This window comes from Anolis sagrei, chromosome 1, assembly GCF_037176765.1.
Source record: "Anolis sagrei isolate rAnoSag1 chromosome 1, rAnoSag1.mat, whole genome shotgun sequence".
NCBI classification, from domain to species: domain Eukaryota; kingdom Metazoa; phylum Chordata; class Lepidosauria; order Squamata; family Dactyloidae; genus Anolis; species Anolis sagrei.
The window spans coordinates 26,273,674-26,295,664 of record NC_090021.1 but is presented as its reverse complement, the minus strand read 5'-3'; the positions used below and the strand labels follow the sequence as shown (position 1 = coordinate 26,295,664).

The 21,991-nt window shown below is 41.2% G+C and overlaps 1 protein-coding gene across 1 annotated transcript in view; it reads left to right on the top strand.

The window, feature by feature from the left end:
* Positions 1-21,991, top strand: part of TTC7A (tetratricopeptide repeat domain 7A) — a 226,727-nt gene that overhangs the window by 41,241 nt on the left and 163,495 nt on the right. The window contains exons 8-10 of the mRNA XM_060754418.2: positions 1,286-1,349; positions 14,527-14,664; positions 16,827-16,910. Coding sequence (XP_060610401.2) covers positions 1,286-1,349; positions 14,527-14,664; positions 16,827-16,910 — 286 coding nt within the window. The remainder of the gene's footprint in view (positions 1-1,285; positions 1,350-14,526; positions 14,665-16,826; positions 16,911-21,991) is intronic.

The window sequence follows — 21,991 nt, the reverse complement described above, 5'->3', positions numbered from 1 at the left end:
GAATGCTATTTCCCATTAGTCAAGATACAGTATGTGTTATACTTTTGCAGTCTTTTGCCTCACTACTCAGGCAATTAAACCACTGGTCCCTCTTTATCTTGGCTTCCACATGAGATAAACCTTGAATTACTTTGCTCCCTTAACAAGGCCATGTTCTGAACTAATGGCATTTGGCTGTACCAGTCTGCTGCCAAGCAGTTGCTTTCTTCAAAGCAGCACCAGAAACTACCTACCACCCTTTTTACATATACGAAACATTAAACTGTGTAATAGCTGGTATATGATCACAATATAGTATAATACAAGCATATACTTGCACTATTTATTCATTATTGTGTTACAATGTAATGCAGTTGCAGTATGGATATCCATAGTTGCCATATGTGGTCATGCATAACAATGGTATTAGATCCCAAAGGAGCATGGCAGGACTTAAGAATAAGACCCTGATAATAATATTGGATACAATTCAGGTACAATTAATTTTGTGTTTAGACTTGGGTACGATCGCCAAGATACCTTATTACATATGTATATACAAATACAGGTAGTTCAACATCTGAGGAAAAAAATTCTAAAATCCAAAACACTTCTGGTCCTAAGCATTTCAGATTAGGGATACTCAACCTGTACTGATTCAAGGTAAAAAAATAGGTTTAAAAAATTAAAGTATTTGTTTCCTATATATGTTATACACATAAGCTAAAGGTAATTTCATACAATATATTTTTAATAATTTTGTACATAAACATTAGCATCCTAAAAGAAAATGTAAACCATCCCATTAGTCTACAACTAGTAACATAAGGTTCATCTACCTATAGAATTAATGCAGTTTGACCCCACTTTATCTGCATTGGTCAATGCCATGGATTCATGGGAGTTGTAGTTTTACAAGATGTTTAGCGTCCTTTGCCAAAGAGTGGTGGAGTCTCACTAAACTATTACTACAGTGTAGATCCACCTTTTAATGGGATCAGGAAGTAAATAAATAATTGATGTAGCTGTTGCAGAATAAGCATAATACAATCAAAGTCCCTGGGATAGAAAACGGTTGCCTGAATAGACTTGTGTCTGTCCAATTGTCTGCCCTCACTGCACCCTCCGTTGCTTTTAGGCATCCCAGTCTGGAGAAACTATTATATAACAAATGAATCATGCATGAGGTGTTTCAAGTTACTAGACCTGTGGTAATGTTAACAAGAGTGCCCAATGAGCCTAATTCTTGATGTTGGTTTTTTATATGTGTGTGGTTTTTGCCCTAAAAAGTGTTTCTGTCTTGCAGCATCTACACTCCCCACGACAACGTTGAAGAGGCTCTCCTCCTCCTCTTGATCAGCGAATCCATGGTAAGTCAAAGCACACAGTCATGACAAAGTATAGCAACAAATGAAATGCTTAATAATAAAACAGTATTAGGCCTGTTGACAAAGTTTCCCACTTTTGGTTTTGAACTGTGGATCGACTTCATGTTCCTTTGTATTGTAGGAAATAAAACAGTTGCCTTTAATACAGTGGACATGGATGCTTTTCTTCTACCCTGTGTGACAATGATTGTTGTTGCTGCTGCTGTTGTTCTTGTGTGCCTTCAAGTTGTTTCTAACGGTGAGAGTCCCAAGGATCCATTAAGTTTCCCTGCTGAGATTTGCTCAGAGAGTTTGTTATCTCTTTAAAGCTGAAAAAGAGAATGATTCAACCAAGTTCTTATGGTGGATTTCCATGACTGAATAGAGTTTTGAACCCTGTCTTCCAGCATCCTCGGTTGCATCTACACCAGTGGTTCTCAGCCTCTGGGTCGCCAGGTTTTTGGTCTACAGCTCCCAGAAATCCCAGTTGGTTTACCAGCTGTTAGGATTTCTGGGAGTTGAAGGCCAAAGCATCTGGGGACCTACAGGTTGCGAATCACTGCTCTACATTAAAGAATTATCACAGTTTGACGTCACTTTAACTGGTTTGGTACTATAGTTGTGGTTGTACAAAGCTCTTTAACCTTCTCTGCCAAAGAGTGCTAGTGTCCAGGATTCCATAACATTAAGCCACTGCAGTTAAAGTGACATCAAACTGCATTAATTCTATAGTGTAGAATAGATGCACCCTTAGTCTAGCAGGCAAATCAATGTACCATCCTGCTTCTCATGAAGTGACAGTGACATGGTTGGGAAATTTTCCAAGCTTTATGGATGTCTTGGGACCATTATATATGATAGCATGTATTATTTCCCCTCAAATGCAGTAGGCTGGCCTTGCTGTGTTCAAAAGCCGTGCCATTCATTCTAATGAATTTGAAGGACAGAACTCTGCCCCCAAAATCCTGCCTTTGGGCCACTGGTCTAGGATGGTAATTTATTATTGCAAGCAAGTCCAAGAGCCCATCCAGACAGGCCCAGGTCAAGCTTTCAGGGGGAAATCTAGTTCCATGTCTTTGCTCCTGTTTCATGCTTCCAAGTTTGAAGGATTGTTCCCAGATTTTTGTATTAGATTCTGTGCTGCCTTGTACTTTGTGGTTTTCTTGTATTCCTGTACTGGATGTCCTGTTGCTTTGGGATTTTGGATTATTCTTGTACCTTGAACCTTGTGGACTATTTTATATGTATGGACTTTGAAGTTTTTGCTACAGTTCTTTTTATGTGTTTTTAATAAACTGCTTTGCTGATTTAACTTGGACTGGAGTTTGGTGGTTAAGTACAGAGGAATATATGGCAGTGTGGACTCAGATAACCCAGTTCAAAGCAGATATTGTGGGATTTTCTGCCTTGATATTCTGGGATGTAGGACTGTGTGGAAGGATCTGAAGGGCCCTTAGGAAGGGCCAGGGTTTTTCTTAAACTATCCACAGTACTGCTCTGATCACACGCTCCCTTCAGCTGTCTTCCTTCTGCATTTGTTTCCAGCACTGCTTAATATTAGCCAGAGATTTTGTATAGCTGGGAACAGAACATTTTTCTATCTGTGTTCTCCTTGCCATCTATTTCCCCTGCTGTGTTTATTTTGAAATGCTTTTATTTACATTTAGAAAATCCATTCCATTTTCAGTTTTGGTAGCTCAAAGTACAATTCATAAACCTGTCACTCAGATCGACTTCGTGGCCATTTGTATTATTTATTCATTTTAATGGCAAAAAAATGTATTCCTTTCCATGTGGCGTTTAGCTATTGTGCTGCGGATTCATATTTATCAAAGCCGATGCTGGATAATTTCAACAAGGGTTGACTGCTTGTTCAGCTGTGCTGGAAACCAGGCATCCTGAAACCAACACTCATAAACATTGTGCCCAACATGGCAAAAGTTTAGCAGTGATTAATCACTGTCTTAGTGTTTGCTTAAGAGGCCAGGTGGGACCTGACCTTGAAAAGTGAGAAAGGCGAGATTTATTTATTTATTTATTGTGTCAGGAGTGAACCAAACAGTTGTATTGCATTAAAAAACAAACAAACAGACAAAACATAAAATTTGCAAACTTGGTAGTTGATTAAATGTCCTTTGACCTGTAGCTGGCCACTTGGAGTGCCTCTGGTGTTGCTATAAGAAGGTCCTCCATTGTGCATGTAGCAGGGCTCAGGTTGCATTGCAGCAGGTGGTCTGTGGTTTGCTCTTCTCCACACTCGCATGTCGTGGATTCCACTTTGTAGCCCCATTTCTTAAGGTTGGCGAGATAAAAGTAATAAGCAGAAGTAGGAATAACTGTTGCCTTTGCATCAACAAAGCTGTTTCCTTGGCTTTCTAGATTTTTTTTTTTGGCTCAGTAGCAAAATCTGAAGAAATTATATTTTTGGATCAGAATCCCAAAATCTCACTGCCAGTATGGGATGGCCAGTGACCATGCCTTCTTATAGGATTATAACAGTTTTGGTCCAAAAGAATTTACCCTTTGCACTCATGAATACACCAGAAATGTTAGTCAAAAATCAACCCAAAAAACTTGGGTCAACTTATTCATGGGTCATATTATACAACAAGAATCAGAAAGTTTGTTACTATTACCATATTATATTACATATATGATTATAGTATAATATGACTCCTGTATCTGTGGGGATACATCCCCAGACAATTTGTTGAGTGATTTCTGCTCCCCTAAACAACAGTTTTGGGGACTTAGAGTGTCTAGATTCCCAGAAGGTTGAATGAGATGCAAACTGGTTGAAGGCAAAATCAGAGGCATTATTCTCAATGGCCAGAGAGGATGTCAGCAGAGATAATTCTACAGAGAACTGACATACCTCAATGCAAACATTCAGAAATATTTACAGCACTTTGACAGCAATCTTAAGCAAATGATTTCAGCTGCCCTGAGTGTTGAATGTTCCAGATTGTGGCAAGCTAGGATCTGCAGGCTGGTTGACTGGGATGCACTGTATGTCGTTGCTGATTATTGGCCTCCATGTTCTGAGGGAAATTTAATACATTTTCATTGCTTAGTTTGAAGTTTTGAGGCCACTGCTGGTTCTGCTGCTCATGAGAGTGTGAAGGAAAAAATATGGGTGGGTTTGAGGTAATGGATGCAAATGATGGTAATAATAATAATAATAGTAATAACAACAACAACAACAACAATAATTGTATTATATTCTGTCACCATCTACCCAAAGGGACTTGGGTGGCTCACAGATAGCACAAAGTACCTAAAAACAAACATAAAAAGTGACCACAATATAAAATACAATAAAACACATGCACATATAAAAACATCAATTCAGACTCAATCAAGCTGCGATCCTCTAGCCGTGGTGGTAAATTACTGGCACGATGGCCACGTTGTAATCATTGGAATAGAATAAGTGCCAGTTGCAGTAATGGAGAGAGGGCATGGGATAAAGTGTAGGATGTGCAACTATTACATAGGACAACTAGGAGCTAAATTTTCTCAAAGGCTTGATTAAAGGAGGACAGTATAGGAGCCTGTCTAATCTCCCTGGGGAGGGAGCTCCAAAGTCAGGGGGCCACCACCAAGAAAGCCCGCTCACTTGTCCCCACCAAACACACTTGTGAAGATGGTGGGACCAACAGGAGGACCTTCCCGGCAGATCTTCAAACCCGCGGCAGTTTATAGGGGATGTGGTTGGGTCATAGTGGGGGTGTGGTTATAGTAGGTTCCCCAGCCTGTAGAGAACCATAGTCCATGCTGATGAAACAATGGGTGTTAGTCAGCCTGAATCGGTTTCCCAGGAGGAGGACAAAAGAGGGTATTGGGCAACTTCTGTGACCTCTGGTTTGGCTCCATAGTTAGACATGTGGAGGCATTGTTAGGGGATTATGGTAATTGTAGGGTTATCTCCTAAAGTCCAAAATGTTGTGGGGCAACATTCCAATAAAATTCATGAAAGGTTACTAGCAGGCAAAGAAAAAATCTAATGCATGCTGGCTGTATATCTCAATGGATCCACAGATAATAATTAATAATTTGGGGATCTGATTTCTCAATAATATGTGTATAGTTATGCCAAAATGCAGTAATAGTGAACCCTTTTGAAAAGAAGGACTCAGAGCCTATGGATACCATATAGTCCTGGTGGAAGACCTAGAAATTCCTGAGGAGGTGTTCCCTCAGATTAAAAAAGGCAATCACTTTATTTGTGGTTTCTTACTTTCATGGGGGTCTTGTACCCCTAACTTCAGCAAATGCAGAGGGGTGACAATACTAACAAAATTATGTGGCCATTACTGGAAGCAATGCTCATTACCCCTTCTATGTAATATTGCCTAATGTTCTGAATTGACAAAGAGCGTTCCAATTAATCCTTTCTTGTCCCACTTTCTCAGCTGCTTCTAAAATATCCCAGGTTCTCCTTTCTCCTCCCATTTCTTGCTTTTGTCCTTGGATGACTTATCATAAAGTAGTTTGCACTCTGTTCATTCAGCAAGTGGGGAGATGAGAGCAGGAGGTGGAATTTTCCTCTTCCAAATCGACTCAGGCTGAAGCAAACTGCAGCAACCTTGCCTTTGTTTTCTTCTTCATTAATAATGTCTGTCATCTGATATTGCTTGGTCATACATGTTCAAGTTTGTATCTTTGAGATGTTGGAGGAGGTGTTATAAATTAATAGGGAACTTGATTCTTTGAGAGTCTATCATTTGGAAGCCAAAACGGTAGGTACCACATATAGTCAGGAAGTTGAATGCAATATTCCTGCTTCTTGGCAGTGGGTTGGACTGGATGGCCCATGAAGTCTCTTCCAACTCTTTGATTCTATGATTTTAGGTGTCAGCAACAAGTTTGCAGAAGTAACAGAAAATCCCAATGATCTTCTTTTAGATGCCACCTCCCAGTTAGAAGACACTATCCTAATAGGTTAGACACTATCCTAATAGGTTATGTAGTTATACCCAATAACTACAGAAAGGTTACTGATGATGATGGAGGTTATGGAGGGACCAAGTGGTAAGAATGAAATGGAGTATCTTGAAAGAGGGTTCAGCTGGCTGAAATCCTAAGTGGAAGCACTGCAGAATATCACATTTTGTTTGCTCACTTGTTCCTCTTTTTTCAGAAACAAGGATTTGTTGCAGTTTATTAACTTTATGAGTTATTTTTCTCAAAGCAAGTGCAAGCAAAGATTAAAGTAATATAAGTCAATTGAATGAGTAAAAACCATAAAACGATATATAGCTGTATTAAGAAAAATGTTCCTGATGTAGTCTTTTACACAAGTGAGTGGGGAGGAAAGTGGGTGTGTGATAGTTGCTTTGCTGTATCACCCCAGAAATGACCCAGGGACCCAGACAGAGAAAGGCAGTTTTCTATAGTCCAGATTGACAGTTTGTCTCCAATTTGGAGAGGCCACATAGTCATTTTGTCAGGTTTCCACCACTGGATAATAATTCCATATCTGGAAATACAGTACTTGCATGGAAGGAGAGTCGCTGGGAGCTGTCCAGTGAAGTATGACATAATACATATATTGTATCTGTTCATCTGCTTTTATCTGGATATTAATTTGATATCTCTGAGGACTAAAAACTTGATTATTTTAGACATGGAAGCTGCAATTCTAAGCAAGTAGATTTCTAAAACACAGAAAGGTATGTTATATCAAATGTAACTCTAGAAAATCTGGAATCTTTGCTCCTTCACAGCTTGTTGAACTTCAGCATCCCTAGACACCAGATAGCATGGTCGACGTAAGCTGTGGTTTTTTACTATCTAGAGATCTATGGATCCCTTCTCCTATCATTTGCTCTCTAGGTCTTCAGGGGCAGAGATCCCCCCCCCCCAAATTTACCTTTATAGAGTAAAACTTCCACAGGATTCCTTGCTGACTGGAGAATTGTATGTATTTTAGTCTCCCTAGTAAAAAAATACAAACTTATCTTTGTTTGATTTTTTGTCATCTTCCCAATAATTATAATACTAGAAACAGCACCCAACCAAGATGTCATTCTTCTACACCATTGTTTTCTGCATTATTTACATGATCCTGATCCATAATGATGATGATGATGATGATGATGATGTAAAGGTAAAGGTTTCCCCTGATATTAAGTCTAGTCATGTCTTACTCTGGAGAGTGGTGCTCATCTCCATTTCTAAGCCGAAGAGCCAGCGTTGTCCGTGGACACCTCCTAGGTCATGTGGCCAGCATGACTGCATGGAGTGTTGTTACCTTTGTTGGGCAAATGGGCTTATTAACGAAAGACCCTCCTCATAAATGTACAACAGAGCAACTCATTAGCAGCAGTGTGATCCAAAAGTAATAAAAAGAACAAAAACACACAGATCAACATTATATCTTCCATAGGAACAGTGAGAGTACGCTCGCATAGCTGCCCTAGCAAAGGGAAAACCACGCAGGCGCGGAGAAATAGGCAGAGAAAGAGGCGGAGAGAGAGGCGGAGTCTTCGACGTCATTGGTCGTGCTGGCACAGTTTGCTCTCCCAAGACGCTAGTTTGCGGCGGCTCTAACAGGCTTCAGCCTACTAACTCTCCTAGTGCCTGATTCACATTTTTGTAATAAAAAATACCTAGTTAATTTTTAATATTTCTGACAACTTTCCTGCAAAAGCAGTACCTATTGATCTACTCACATTTGCATGTTTTCGAACTGCTAGGTTTGCTCAAGCTGGGCCTAACTGCGGAAGCTCACCTTGCTCCCCAGATTCGAACCACCAACCTCTTGGTCAGCAAGTTCAGCAGCTCAGTGGTTTAACTCACTGCACCACTAGGGGACCCTCATAATAATAATAATAGCTGTCCGTATATTGGAAACATTTGCAATATATGGGCAACAACAACAACAACAACAATAACAATAATAATAATAGCTGCCCATATATAATATTATTTTAGTTCCTCCATTCCTCCAGTAAATCCATGGCTCCCCACATCATCATAAAAACCATATGTGGTTGGTCAACCTAGAGAGAAACTCATTGGTTCGGTAAGTGGCATGACAGTAATAATAATTATTATTATTAAGTAATAAAGAGTTACAGAGAACGAACACACCAAACTCCTCTGGGACTTTCAGATTCAGACAGACAGAGTTTTGGAGCATAATACTCCTGACCTCACCATTGTGTTAAAAAACAAAGTATGGATTGTCAATATCGCAATCCCAGGTGACAGCAGGATTTCAGAGAAACAACTGGAAAAGTTGACACGATATGAGGATTTAAAGATCGAACTGCAAAGACTCTGGCACAAGCCAGTCAAGGTGGTCCCAGTGGTGATCTGCACACTGGGTGCAGTGCCTAAAGACCTTGGCCTGCATTTAAGCACAATCGGCACTCACAAAATTACCATCTGTCAACTGCAGAAGGCCACCTTACTGGGATCGGCATGCATTATTCACTGATACATCACACAGTCCTAGACACTTGGGAAGTGTCCGATGTGGAACCAATTCAACAGCTAGCAGAGTGATCTTCTCTGTTGTGAACTCATCTTGTTGTGTTTCAAATAATAATAATATAATAATAATAATAATAATAATAATAATATAACTTTATTTTTATACCCCGCCTCCATCTCCCTGAGGGCACTTGGGATGGTTTTCATGGGAATTTGGAACTGGTTTTACAAATCTCCCATTAATTTTATAACCACTGCATCCTGTGCATTCTTTTTTATTTATTTCCCTTTTATAGACAGCTATCCATACTTGTAACCCCGAAAGCTTGTGACAGCGTGCTAGTCTGGGTAAATATTTGATCTGTGCTGAGGCTTCTCTTTAAAATTCCTCGTTTGGCCCACTGACAAATCCTCAAAATAGCTGACTCTGATTACCAGCTTTCGGGAGATGTGGGGGCTTCTTCAGCGCAGCGATTTTTCACAAGTAAATGGCATAGCAGAGTTGGTGAAGCAGAAACTTTTTAATAGTATGGTGTAGAATGTGGAAATGGATTTAAGTGACAACCAGGATTATTGTGTACATCATTCCAGACATGGTTGCTTTCCTCAGTGCATGTTTAAAGTCTTCCTATTAATGAAGGACCCTGTAACCAAGACATACTTTTTGATTGCGGAGGATGAAGCAACCAAATCTAAAAAGACTTTTTATTTCCCATCCTGTGCATTTAGTTCATTTTTGCATTCCTTTTCTATCAGGGCAGGAGTAAGCAACTCACAATTGGCTTTGTATTTCAGCAAATATTCCCAATCCCAGAGGTTATTTTGTATATGGTAGTGGGTTGGACTAGATGGACACTGAGGTTACTTCCACACCTATAGTTCTGCCAACCTAGCAGTTCAAAAACATGTAAATGTGGGTAGATCAATAGGTACCACTCTGGTGGGAAGGTAATGGTGCTCCATGCAGTCATGCCGGCCACATGACCTTGGAGGCATCTACGGACAATGCTGGCTCTTCAGCTTAGAAATGGAGATGCGTACCAGCCCCCAGAGTCGGACATTACTGAATGTCAGAGGAAACCCTTATCTTTACCTACCTCATTTGTATACCGCTTTTCTCACCCCAGCGAGGGACTCAAAGCGATTTCCAACACAATTATGGCAAAACGTAATGCCTCACATACAGAAACCTAATATAACGATAATAATACACAATTATCAATTAAATAATAAAACAAAACATCATTTAACATTAAAACATGGAATAAAAATATATCAATATAAACATTAAAATCACAAAATCCACACACTTCAACCACACAATCACTCATGTTTCTTCTGTTTCACTTTTGAGAACATCCAAAATAGCTTACAGCTGGTCTAAAGACAATTTTCTAAAACCGTGTTTGTGTACCTTGAGTTGATTTCAGAAACCATCGCTCCCCTGTTTTCCTCTTTCCAGACGAACTAATATTCTTAAGACCAATTGCTTACAGTTGGCACTAAGCACACCTTTAAAACAAAGCTACAATTACATTTTTGAAAAATCATCACAGGACAACAAGGTTATGAGATTATTTGCTGGGAATCGATGCTCTTGGTAATTGGAAACATTTGTGTCAGCGCCACATTCGTTGATGTGTTAATTGTGAATTTTACAGAAAATCTATTCATGTTACACTGTTAAGAAAATATTTATTTATTTATTTGGGGCATTTGTATCCGGCCCTTCTCGATCTCTGAAGAGGGACTCAGAGTAGCTACCAACACAGAATAAAGCATAGCATAAAATACAATTAGCACAAGTAAAACAGTTATAAATATATATTAAAACAATTCGCTGGTTCAGATTGTCATTCTAGTCAGTCCATTGTAGTCCATTAAAAGCGTTGCCTTTTCCAGCAAGTCAGTCTATTCTGCAAACGCTTGATATCACATCCAGGATATGAGTTTCTTCTTGAAGGTCAGGAGTGAGGGGTCAGATCTGATCTCATTAGGGAGGGAATTCCACTGCCCAGTGGCCACCATGGAGAAGGCCCTGTCTCTTGTCTCCACCAAACGTGACTGCAATGGATGGGCTGAGAACAGGGCCTCCCCAGACGATCTCAAGGTCCTTAGTGGTTCATAGAGGGAGATAGGTAAAATATATTTAATTTTATATATTTCGCTAAATGGTGAGGTCTTTAAATTACCTTTTTATAATTACTATTTTTAAAAATTAAATTACTGGAAGAAACCAGAGACATGTTAAAGTATCAAGGAACAGAAATCAGTATTCCATAATGATTTAACATTTGAAACAGTTCCCTCCAAAGCTGCTGTTGAACATGTTATCAAGTTAGGATTAATGAATCAATTTTTAACAAATATTTCCAAGTTCTGAATGCACTTGTTGTACTCTGGAACCCTTCAGGTGTGTTAGAGAGAAGCAGCTTGTGGAAAGGTAATCTAGATGCTGCAAAACCAGATGGAAGATTGTAGTTTATTCAAGGACGGTCTGTTCCATCAAGTATGTGCTATTGCAAACATTGAAATGCATAGTGTTTTCATGGATGAAGAGAGGTGTAAAATGCATGTGTTGAATCATAGAATCATAGAATCAAAGAGTTGGAAGAGACCTCATGGGCCATCCAGTCCAACCCCCTGCCAAGAAGCAGGAATATTGCATTTAAATCACCCCTGACAGATGACCATCCAGCCTCTGTTTAAAAGCTTCCAAAGAAGGAGCCTCCACCACATTCCACTGTGAACAGCTCTCACAGTCAGGAAGTTCTTCCTAATGTTCAGATGGAATCTCCCTTCTTGTAGATGGAAGCCATTGCTCTGCGTCCTAGTCTCCAGGGCAGCAGAAAACAACCTTGCTCGCTCCTCCCTATGACTTCCTCTCACATATTTATACATGGCTATCATGTCTCCTCTCAGCCTTCTCTTCTTCAGGGTAAACATGCCCAGCTCTTTAAGCCACTCCTCATAGGGCTTGTTCTCCAGACCCTTGATCATTTTAGTCATCCTCCTCTGGACATATTCCAGCTTGTCAATATCTCTCTTCAATTGTGGTGCCCAGAATTGGACACAATATTCCAGGTGTGGTCTAACCAAGGCAGAATAGAGGGGTAGCATGACTTCCGTGGACACTATATGCCTATTGATGCAGGCCAAAATCCCATTGGCTTTTTTTGTCGCCCCATGACATTGTTGGCTCATGTTTATCTTGTTGTCCACGAGGACCCCAAGATCTTTTTCACACATACTGCTCTTGATCCCCATGGCTGGCTAACAGATTCCTTAGGGTGTGATGCACCCTCCCAAAAGGTACGCTTGCTCTCAAGTTTTATATAGCACACAAGGAAAGAGAATCGAAATGTGAGGACCTGACACACCAAAGAGGGAAACCTGCCCAGTTTGAGTTCATGAATGGAGACATAGTTTGTCCAATGATACAATGCTGGCCCAGATGTCAGAAAAATATCTGAGCAATTTGTCCCTTGAGCAAGCACACACATCATCTAGAGCAATTTTGGAAAATCTACTTAGCAACAAAATACAGCACCATATAGCAAATCATAGCAAGATTTTGGAAATATATTAGCCAGTAATTAAGCCTTAACGGAAAATTACTAAGCTAGCACCAAGTAAAAACTGTTCAAACTTAATCTTTTATGTACATCTCAGGTTGCTATTCTTGCTTAGACATGGCGCCAGTTAGTCAACAGTAGGGTCATAATGTTCTGATAATGCATCAACCTGTTTTTATTTGAGGTTCTAAGAGTATAAATAACTCTGCAAATTCTACATTTTCCCCTTGATTATACTTTCCCTTTAGTTCTAAGCTTGCTTTGGCCTTGCGGTCAACCTCTGGCTTTTACCTTCTCGTCCCAATAGCCCTGGGAACAGCACAAGCAGCTTGGCAACAGAAAAGTTTATTTCCCAGCTCTGTCCTCATCCACCTATCTCTTTCCAGCCTTGATTTGCCAAACTGATGTGAAGCTGTCTAGCAGGGACTGCTAAATTCAAATTAATCATTTCTATGTCTCTAGACAGCTTTTAGCCTTTGGCCATGATGCTGACAAGGATTCTAGAAGTTATGGGGTTGCAGAGGCCTTTCACATTAGAGGCACAGACCACGCAGAAACCTTGAATCATCTTCTGTAGGGATTCCTTGACTGGAAGTTCTCCAGAAAGAGGAAACTGTTGTTCCAGTAAAAGCCTTCCAGGAACAGAGTATTTAAGAAGGGTGGTCGGATTAGATATTTCTGAACCTTTATACTCCTTAAATAGCCTTTTCTGGAGAAAGCATGAATGGGTGTCAGAGATTCTCCTTGGCGTTGGGGTGATTGGTGCCATACCAAACTCAAAAAGGTCTTGGGGTGCTGTGCCTCTACATATCAAGTTGTGATCTTTTTTACTATTTGTACCCGCCATGCATTGCTGTGGCCAACTTTCCTCTTCCTCTCTCTCTCTCTCTCTCTCTCTCTCTCTCCTTCCTTCCTTCCCTCCCCTCCTCCTTCCTCCCTTCCCTTTTTTCTTTCCTTCTCTCTTTCCTTCCTTCCTTCCTTCTCTCCCTCATCCCTTCCTTCCCTCTTTTCTTTCCCTTCCCCTTTCTCCCCTTTCTTCCTTATCTACCTATTCTTTGACTGCAACTCCCAGCAGTCCTCCAGATCGATCGACCTACCTACCTATCTCCATCTAATCTATCTATCTGGAGGATTGCTGGGAGTTGCAGTCCAGGAATAGGAAATTGGAAATATGCAGGAATTGGGATGCTCTCAAAGAAATCCAAGTAGAAGAAAGCTTGCATCTTTGAAGCAGTGCATTTGGATCCTCCTCCTCTCCTCAAGGGCCTGGTCTAGGGGATGCTGGGAGCTGTACTCTGGAACAGAGTGTGGATATGCTATTGTGTCGTTTGTTTGCCGGGCGAAGTTGTTTTTGCACACGTGCTGTAGTATCTTTTTCGGCCTTTTAAGTCCCTTCCACTGTGGTTTTCAGTGTTTTTATTAGTGATGGTCACTCATTGGCCTGATAGGTATATTGTGTCCAAATTTGGTGTCAATTCGTCCAATGGTTTTTGAGTTATGTTAATCCCACAAACGAACATTACATTTTTATTTATATAGATTTCTTCCCAAACCTTCAACGTGAGGAGGGTTTTCTGCAGCCCTGCTTCCCTGGACTATTTTGTATTGAAAGCACTGCACAGGATAGAAATGATGTGCCACACAGTTGTCAGAAACGCTACCATTTGATTTTTGAGATCATGTTTTTTTGAGTGACAGTTCAGAGAACAGCATAACATTTCACAAGGGAACAGTAGGAGTCTTATTCCAAGCCTGAGTTTTTTTTTTCAAATCAAACAGTAACCTGGAATAGCATTGCTTTCATTTTGATGTGGCTGCCTTAGCAAAGATACAGGCGACTGCAGTAATTGGGCACACCATTTAAGTGTGGCCCCTGGGCCTCGGAGAACCTGGCCTTAGAGGCCTTTGTCATCTCTCGTCTGATGTGGCTGAGAGATAATCAGAAGGGATGGTTTCCTGGACTTTCTGTGAATGTATTCTGCCTTCCTGAATTAGTCTCCTCCAGAAGAATGCGTAGGTTGGTGCAGCGCTTGCTTGCTTTGACATGTGGTACATAAGTGAAGACCTTTCTCAAGTTATTTGGCATTCCCCCTTCATTAACGCTAGACCCGCTCACCTCCTTGCACCCCCTTTTTATTTTATTATTCTGAATTCTCCCTCAGGCAAACCAGGATGCTGTAATTAGCCGGGCTCCTGACCAGAAGGATGATCGAGCCGTCAGTCTCCGGGATGCATCAGCAGTTTACGACCTTCTAAGTATCACGTTGGGCAGAAGAGGGCAGTATGTCATGCTTTCTGAGGTATCTGGTCCTCCTAGTTTGTCCTATTTCTTAACCAAGGCAGTGCTCTCAATTTCTCTTGTATGATGCATTGCTTTGCAGCTTGAAAACATGATTTTTGGTGCTAAATCACCCAGATTCTCCCACTCAGCATGGCTATGTTGTCTGGGGGATTTGGAGGGTTGTTGCCCCCACCCCAATAACCTTTTGTAGTTATGAGCTAGTTCATAACATGGAAATGCAGACTCTATGCTTGCTACATCTAGTTTATTTTTGAATAGTCAGGTGCAAATTGGTGATACAAGTGGGTAGAGATGTGGGCAGCTTGACAAGGTTCTACCTATCACTTTGCTGCCTCCAAGTGTTTGGATTGTCTCTCATCCCAAATGAGAGGGCTTCCCCTTATCCCCACCTAGAACCATAGAATCATAGAGTTGGAAGACACCTCATGGGCCATCCAGCCCAACCCCCTGCCAAGAAGAGGGAAAATCACATTCAGAGCACCTCCGACAGATGGCCATCCAGAGAAGTGGCCTCCAAAGAAGGAGCCTCCATCATACTCCGGGCAGAGAGTTACACTGCTGAACAGCTCTCAGTCAGGAAGTTCTTCCTAATTTTCAGATGGAATCTCCTTTCTTGTAGTTTGAAGCCATTGTTCTGCATCCTAGTCTCGAGAGCAGTAGAAAATAAGTTTGCTCCCTCCTCCCTATGACTTTCCCTCACATATTTATACATGGCTATCATGTCTCCTCTCAGCCTTCTCTTCTGCAGGCTAAACATGCCCAGCTCTTTAAGCTGCTCCTCGTAGGGCTTGTCCTTTGGACCCTTGATCATTTTAGTTGCCCTTCTTTGGACACATTCCAGCTTATCAACTTCTCCCTTCAATTGTGGTGCCTCCTCTCTTCCATGTGAGGACCTTCTCCTGTCCCACTGCTCTATAGTCACCAACTCTGAGGGGTGTAGTAGAGTCTTCTTCTCTGGAGGTTTTTAAGCAGAGGCTGGATGGTCAACTGTCAGGGTGCTTTGATTGTGTCTTCCACATGGCAGGTGGTTGGACTGGATGGCCCTTGTGGTCTCTTCCGACTCTGTAATTCTATGAGAATTTCTATGAGTATCTCCTTGATACCTTTCTAGTTCTTGTATGAAAATTGTAAAAAATATTTTATGCCCACTGGCCCATCACCACTCTCTATGAACTACTGCCACTACAGACATCATATCAGAATTCAACTGTCCAGTACAAATATTCTGTTTATTGAACAGAATTTGAACATCACATTACAAAACCATTATTTAATACATGTAAATCACATCCCTGTCTTTCATATCCTAACAAACTCTGACTTTAATTCTCCTGTATGTCTGATCAAATTCTTTTCTGTCTCTGACCTTGACTCCATCTCTCCCAGCAACTCAGTCTCTTAAATCCTCACTCCATAACACCTAATCCTGACAAACTATTCTGACACTCCTAACCAACTGTCATATATCCGCTTTTTCAAAATCCCTTTAGAAAGACTATCAATCACTGCTCTCTCCCATTATTCCATTTTCTCACGCACTCCCTACAGTTCCTTATCTTACAACATGTAACTATAGCTACAAAGTGCAGTTATAACTATTTTACAGGTTGAGTATCCATTATCTGGAATACATGGGACCAGAAGTGTTATTGAGTTAAGATATTTTTTCCAGATTTTGGATTATTTTTGTATACATAATGAAATATCTTGGAGATGGGACCCAAGTCTAAACATTAAATTCATTTGTGTTTCATATACATGTTATACTCATAGCCTGAAGGTAATTTTATACACAACTAGCATACATACCTTGCATGTATACCACTGCCTGCCCATTTTTTCCATCCCACCCTATTACTAATTTATTTTCAATTCTCTCTAGCCCCAAACATTCACTTTTCCAGCTACCTGGAAATTGGAATAATAAATTCTGTTGAACTTATTGCTTTGTATGTATGTGTTCAGAAACTCTTGTTGTTGTGGTGACTCCTTCTTTGGAGGCTTTCAAACAGAGGCTGGATGGCCATCTGTCAGGGGTGCTTTGACTGTGATTTTCCTGCTTCTTGGCTGGGGTTGGACTCAATGGCCTACAAGGTCTCTTCCAACTCTATGATTCTGTGTTACTTATGTGTATATTTCCATCTCTTCCCAACACAACAGTGCCTGGAGCGAGCAATGAAACTTGCTTTTGGTGAATTTCATCTGTGGTACCAGTTGGCCCTTTCCATGGCAGCTTGTGGCAAGGTAAGTCTTAAATCAAAAAATCAAAAGAAAATTGAAATAAAAACCATGTCATATACTTGTGGTTCCTTCCATTTTATATACTCATGTCTCTAAAGCAAAAGTAAAGAACGGGTGAGTATTCCTTACCTAAGAAACTCCTATGAGATTCATAGGGTTATCATCAGCTGATAGGTGACTTGAAGGTAAAAAGACAATAATATATACATGGGTTGTTGTAGGTTTTTTCGGGCTATATGGCCATGTTCTATAGGCATTCTCTCCTGATGTTTCGCCTGTATCTATGGCAAGTCAGGAGAGAATGCCTCTAGTGGTTCTCAACCTGGGGTCCCCAGATGTTTTTGGCCTACAACTTCCAGGAACCCCAGCCAGTTAACCAGCTGTTGGGATTTCTGGGAGTTGAAGGCCAAAAACATCTGGGGACCCCAGGTTGAGAACCACTGCTCTAGAACATGGCCATATAGCCCGAAAAAACCCTACAACAACCCAGTGATTCCGGCCATGAAAGCTCTCAACAATATATACATGATTTAAAGCCACAATAGCAACCTCTCCTAGCTCTGAATGGTTAGCCAATTAATTTTGAAGTAAAACCAGATTGCCCAAAAGTATAACTTTGACATATATAGAGGATGCTGTAGCAGTGCCAGAATAGCCAAAAATGCAAATAAGAAGACTCTGACAGAGTCTTGCCTGATATGAGTCAACTCTTTGTATTACAAAGTCAAAAATACACAGACATCAGGACTTCTAGATCTAATCTGATTTTTAATTGAACTTCAAGATCCAGCTTCTACAGCCTAACCAAAAGATGGAGAATTAAATAACAGCATGCCTCTGAACACATTATGAACCCAGGAATTTATTTTGAACACCACAAGTGAGTTGAGGTCACAGCCCTTTTCCTCCAGGTTATCTTTTCCATTTCAACAACCTGATTTAGCTAGAGAAGGACATTTTCGTATTGCTCTTATTAGATGTGAAGATCAGAAACTCTTGTTTCATTCAGAGGTCTAAGAGTTGAACAGATAAAGGGAACCAAATTCTTTTGTGGGAGTTTGTTGACTGGCTGCTGCAGTTTGAAACTAGCTTCAAGGCAGCTGGAATCTAGCTTCAAACTGAATTAAACAATCAGTATAGATGGGACCCATGCTGGGGTAGGGGGCCTTGTACCCCAGCTGCAGCTGTTCATAAGCCAATTGCTGTTAGGAAACCAGGGTTCTAATGTAACCCTGGTTGATGCACCAGGTGAAGCTGTCTTCACGCCTTCATTTCATTCTCCACTGGAAAAAGGGGAATCCGCTATTAGCTTGGCTCCCAACCAAACCTCATAGAATCATAGAATTTATTTATATTGTGTCAAGAGCATTGCATACATAAGTATAAAACTAATAAAAACAGAAGGAGCACAAGCAGCTAAATAATTTTTGGCCAAAACCGGGCAACAGCGACTGTAGCTTTAAACAATTCTTCCTCTGTGCATGAGGCAGGGCATTGTGGACAAGTATACAGGTGTAAAGTTGTTTGTTCTGCTCCACAATCGCACAGGGTGAAAGATTCTTTTAGATAGTTCCATTTAGCCAGGGTGTCTTTTGATCTGTCCACTCCACTTCTGAGTCTGTTCAGGGACTTCCAAGTTGACCATTCTTGGTCAATTGAAACAGTCACACCTACCTCAAACAGGCAAGAGTTCTTTCTCCCACCCTGGACATTCCACAGAAAGATAAACCCTATTTTCCTAGTTTCCAATAGACCTCACAACCTCTGAAGATTCAAGCCATAGATGCTGGTGAAACGTCAGGAGAGAACGCTTCTGGAACATGGCTATATAGCCCGGAAAACTCACAACAACCCAGTGACCATTCTTGGTTTGCTCCTGGAAGCAGACCCTCATGGGGGACCATGCATTTGGGATTTCCTAGTTTAGTTGTCCAGAGGGATAATCTTGATGTTGTTGGGGGAACCTTAAGAGAAGTGGTGGTTCTCATAAAGCTTTTCCTTGATTTGAGTCTACTGGGAGGAAGCTGATAGCCATGCAGTGGATGGTTTTCACAGTGATCAACCTTTTTCTCCCACAGTTAGCAGTGACTTCCCATTGCACATCAAGAGGGCAATGCTAGCTAACTTGTAGAATCATGGAGTTGGAAGAGACCACAAGGGCCATCCTGTCCAACCCCTTGCCTTACAATCAAAGCACTCCCAACAGATGACCACCCAGCCCCTGCTTTAAAACCTTCAGAGGAGACTCACCAGTGGAACCCTCGAGTGTGGTGGAAGCACCTTCTTTAGAGGCTTTTACACAGAGGCCATCTGTCAAGAGTGCTTTGAATTCGATTTTCCTGCTTCTTGGCAAGGGGTTGGACTGGGTGGCCCACGAGGTCTCTTCCAACTCTATGATTCCATGATTTTATGAAATGAAATTTCCCTTCAGTTTCTAAAAGTTTAGCATTTACTTAAAACTTCAATTGAACATATCAAAATACAGTTCGGTTTTCTGGTTTGTTCCCACTGTATGATCAGAGACAACTAGGAGATTTTCTACTATAGAGGGAGAGGGCTTGGGGTTCCATTTGCGTGTGTGTGTGTGTGTGTGGGGAGGACGGACACTACACCCCAGGCAAACTAAATTACACCCCCCCCCCCCGAAAAAAATCATGATATATCTCATGTCCCATGGTGTTCTGGATGGCTACCTTGTTTGGCATCCTGCAAGTTCAGTGGCACAGCTATTTGAGAATTGATACAAGATCTGTAAATGCGCTGGAGCTTATGCTATGAGCAGGAGCAATTTCCTTCTCCATCTGTGCAGTATTTCAACCCTGCTCCTAAAGCTTTCCCAAGGGATTCGTGCTATATCCTCTGCAATGCTGTCATTTCGCTAATGGGGTGGGCCCGCAGACCAGAGGTTTTTTTTATCACACTCCGCAGCTTGGTGGCAGAAAAAGGAGAGATGGGTGTGGAGGGATGAGGAGGAGGAGGAGACACAATGATATCTCTCCAGAGCACTGAAGGCATTTGAGGTTTTCGAGGCAAAAGGTCTCTTTCCACCTCTGGGCTGCAGTCAAATCCCTGATCTCATTAGTAACAAGATCCCACATCCTGGCTTTCACTAGCAAAGATCCCTATTCCAGAGTGGGATTCATGAAAAACTATACAGTGTAAACCCAGTTTGACAAGTACTTGTGCCCCATAAATCTTCATATATTTCATTTTACAACATATGAGGATAGATAAAGAATGAAAGAGAAAGAAGTGAAAAGAAAGGAAGGGGAGAAAAAGGGGATTGTGGGAGGGAAGAAAGGAAAAAGAAGGGAAGGGAAAAGAAGGAAGAGAAAGAAAAGAAGGGAGTGGGGAAGAAAAGAAAGAAAAATAGCAAAAGAAGGAAAATGAAGGGAGAGAGGAGAAAGAAAAAGTATTGGAGGAAGGGTAAGATTTGAGGGTAGTGAAAGAAAGAAAGAAAAACAAAGGAAGGGGAGAAAGAAGGGAAGAAGGGAAGAAAGAAAGAAAAAGAAGGGAAGGGGAAGGAAGGAAGAAAAGGAAAGAAGGGAGGGAGGGTGGGAGAGGAGAAAGAAAGAAAAGAAATAGAAGCAAAAGAAAGAAAGGGAAAATGAAGGAAGGGAGGAAGGAGAAAGAAAAAATATAGAAGGGAGGGAAACATATGAGGGTAGGGAAAGAAAGAAAGAGGAGGAAGCAAAAAGAAAGGAAGGGGGAAAAGGGATTATGGGAGGGAAGAAAGAAAAAGAAGAGAAGGGAAAAGACAGAAGAGAAGAATGGAGGGAGGGAAGAAAAGAAATAGCAAAAGAAACAAAGGGAAAATAAAGGGAGAAAGGAGAAAGAAAAAGTATTGAAGGGAGGGAGGAAAAATATGTGGGTAGGGAAAGAAAGAGGAAGATAGAAAACAGAAAGGGGAGAAAGGAGGTAAGAAAGGAGGGAAGAAAGAAAAAAGAAGTAAACTTAAAGGAGGGAAGGAAGAGAAAGGAAAGAAGGGAGAAAGGGAGGGAGGAAAAGAAAGAAAGAAAGAAAGTGTATAAGGAAAAGCAAGGGAAGAAGGAAAGAGATGGAGAAAAGAGAGAGGGAGGTGTATGAGGGAAATGGAGGAAAGAAAGAAAGAACCACAAAGGGAGTCTACTCAAAAAGATTTGGCAGAGTTGACATTGAGACATTGTGAGGTAGGCCTTATCAGAGCTGGATAGAATCATAGAATCATAGAATCGAAGAGTTGGAAGAGACCTTTGTACATTTCAGGATTTCTTTTTGTGTCAGGAACGACTTGAGAAACTTAAGTGGCTGAGGGGGAAAAGGAAAGGGCCCGAGGCTGTTAGGAATTGTGGGAATTGAAATCCAAAACACCTGGAGGGTCAAAGTTTGCCCATGCCTGCTTTAGAAACAATGAAGTAGATGTGTGCTTGTGTGTGCATACTAATACGCTTGTGCTCTGATTGTGTCTTGCCCTTCTCTTCACAGCACTGCATTCTGCAATGCTCAGCTTGCATTTAATGAAACACTGACTTTTCAAAGACAAAGGCGCTTAAAGGACACTTTAAGAGACATTTAAAAACAGAACACTACACTGATTTCTCTCTTGCAGGTCAACACTATGGTGAAGTACAAACAAAGCTCCCTGTTATCATTTGTTCAAAAGTCTCTTGAAGTAACACTTTATCTCACTCCCTGCCTGTGCTTTGGATTAAGCTGGAAGGCTCCCTCTTTGGTCCTGTGCTAATATAGCTTTAGCAAAAAACTAATATTTGTGGGCATTGGATCTTTTCATCTGAGGCTAACCATTGTACCATGCAGGTGAAAGAAGAGGGAGAACCGTGGAAAGATGCAAAGGGGATGAAAGAGTTCTGGAAAGAACAAAAAGGGACAAAAGAGGTTGCCACAGTTTGTTTTGGCCATGCTCAGTACTGTCATTTTGTCCCAAAAGGCTACACGTGGACCTAAGGCCGTGAGAGGTTCTGCACTGCTTCATGCTGTTCCCATTAGGCAGAGCCATTGGCATCCTGAAATGTATAGAGCAGTGGTGACGCAATGGGTTAAACCCTTGAGCTGGCTGAACTGCTGACCTGAAGGTTGGTGGTTTG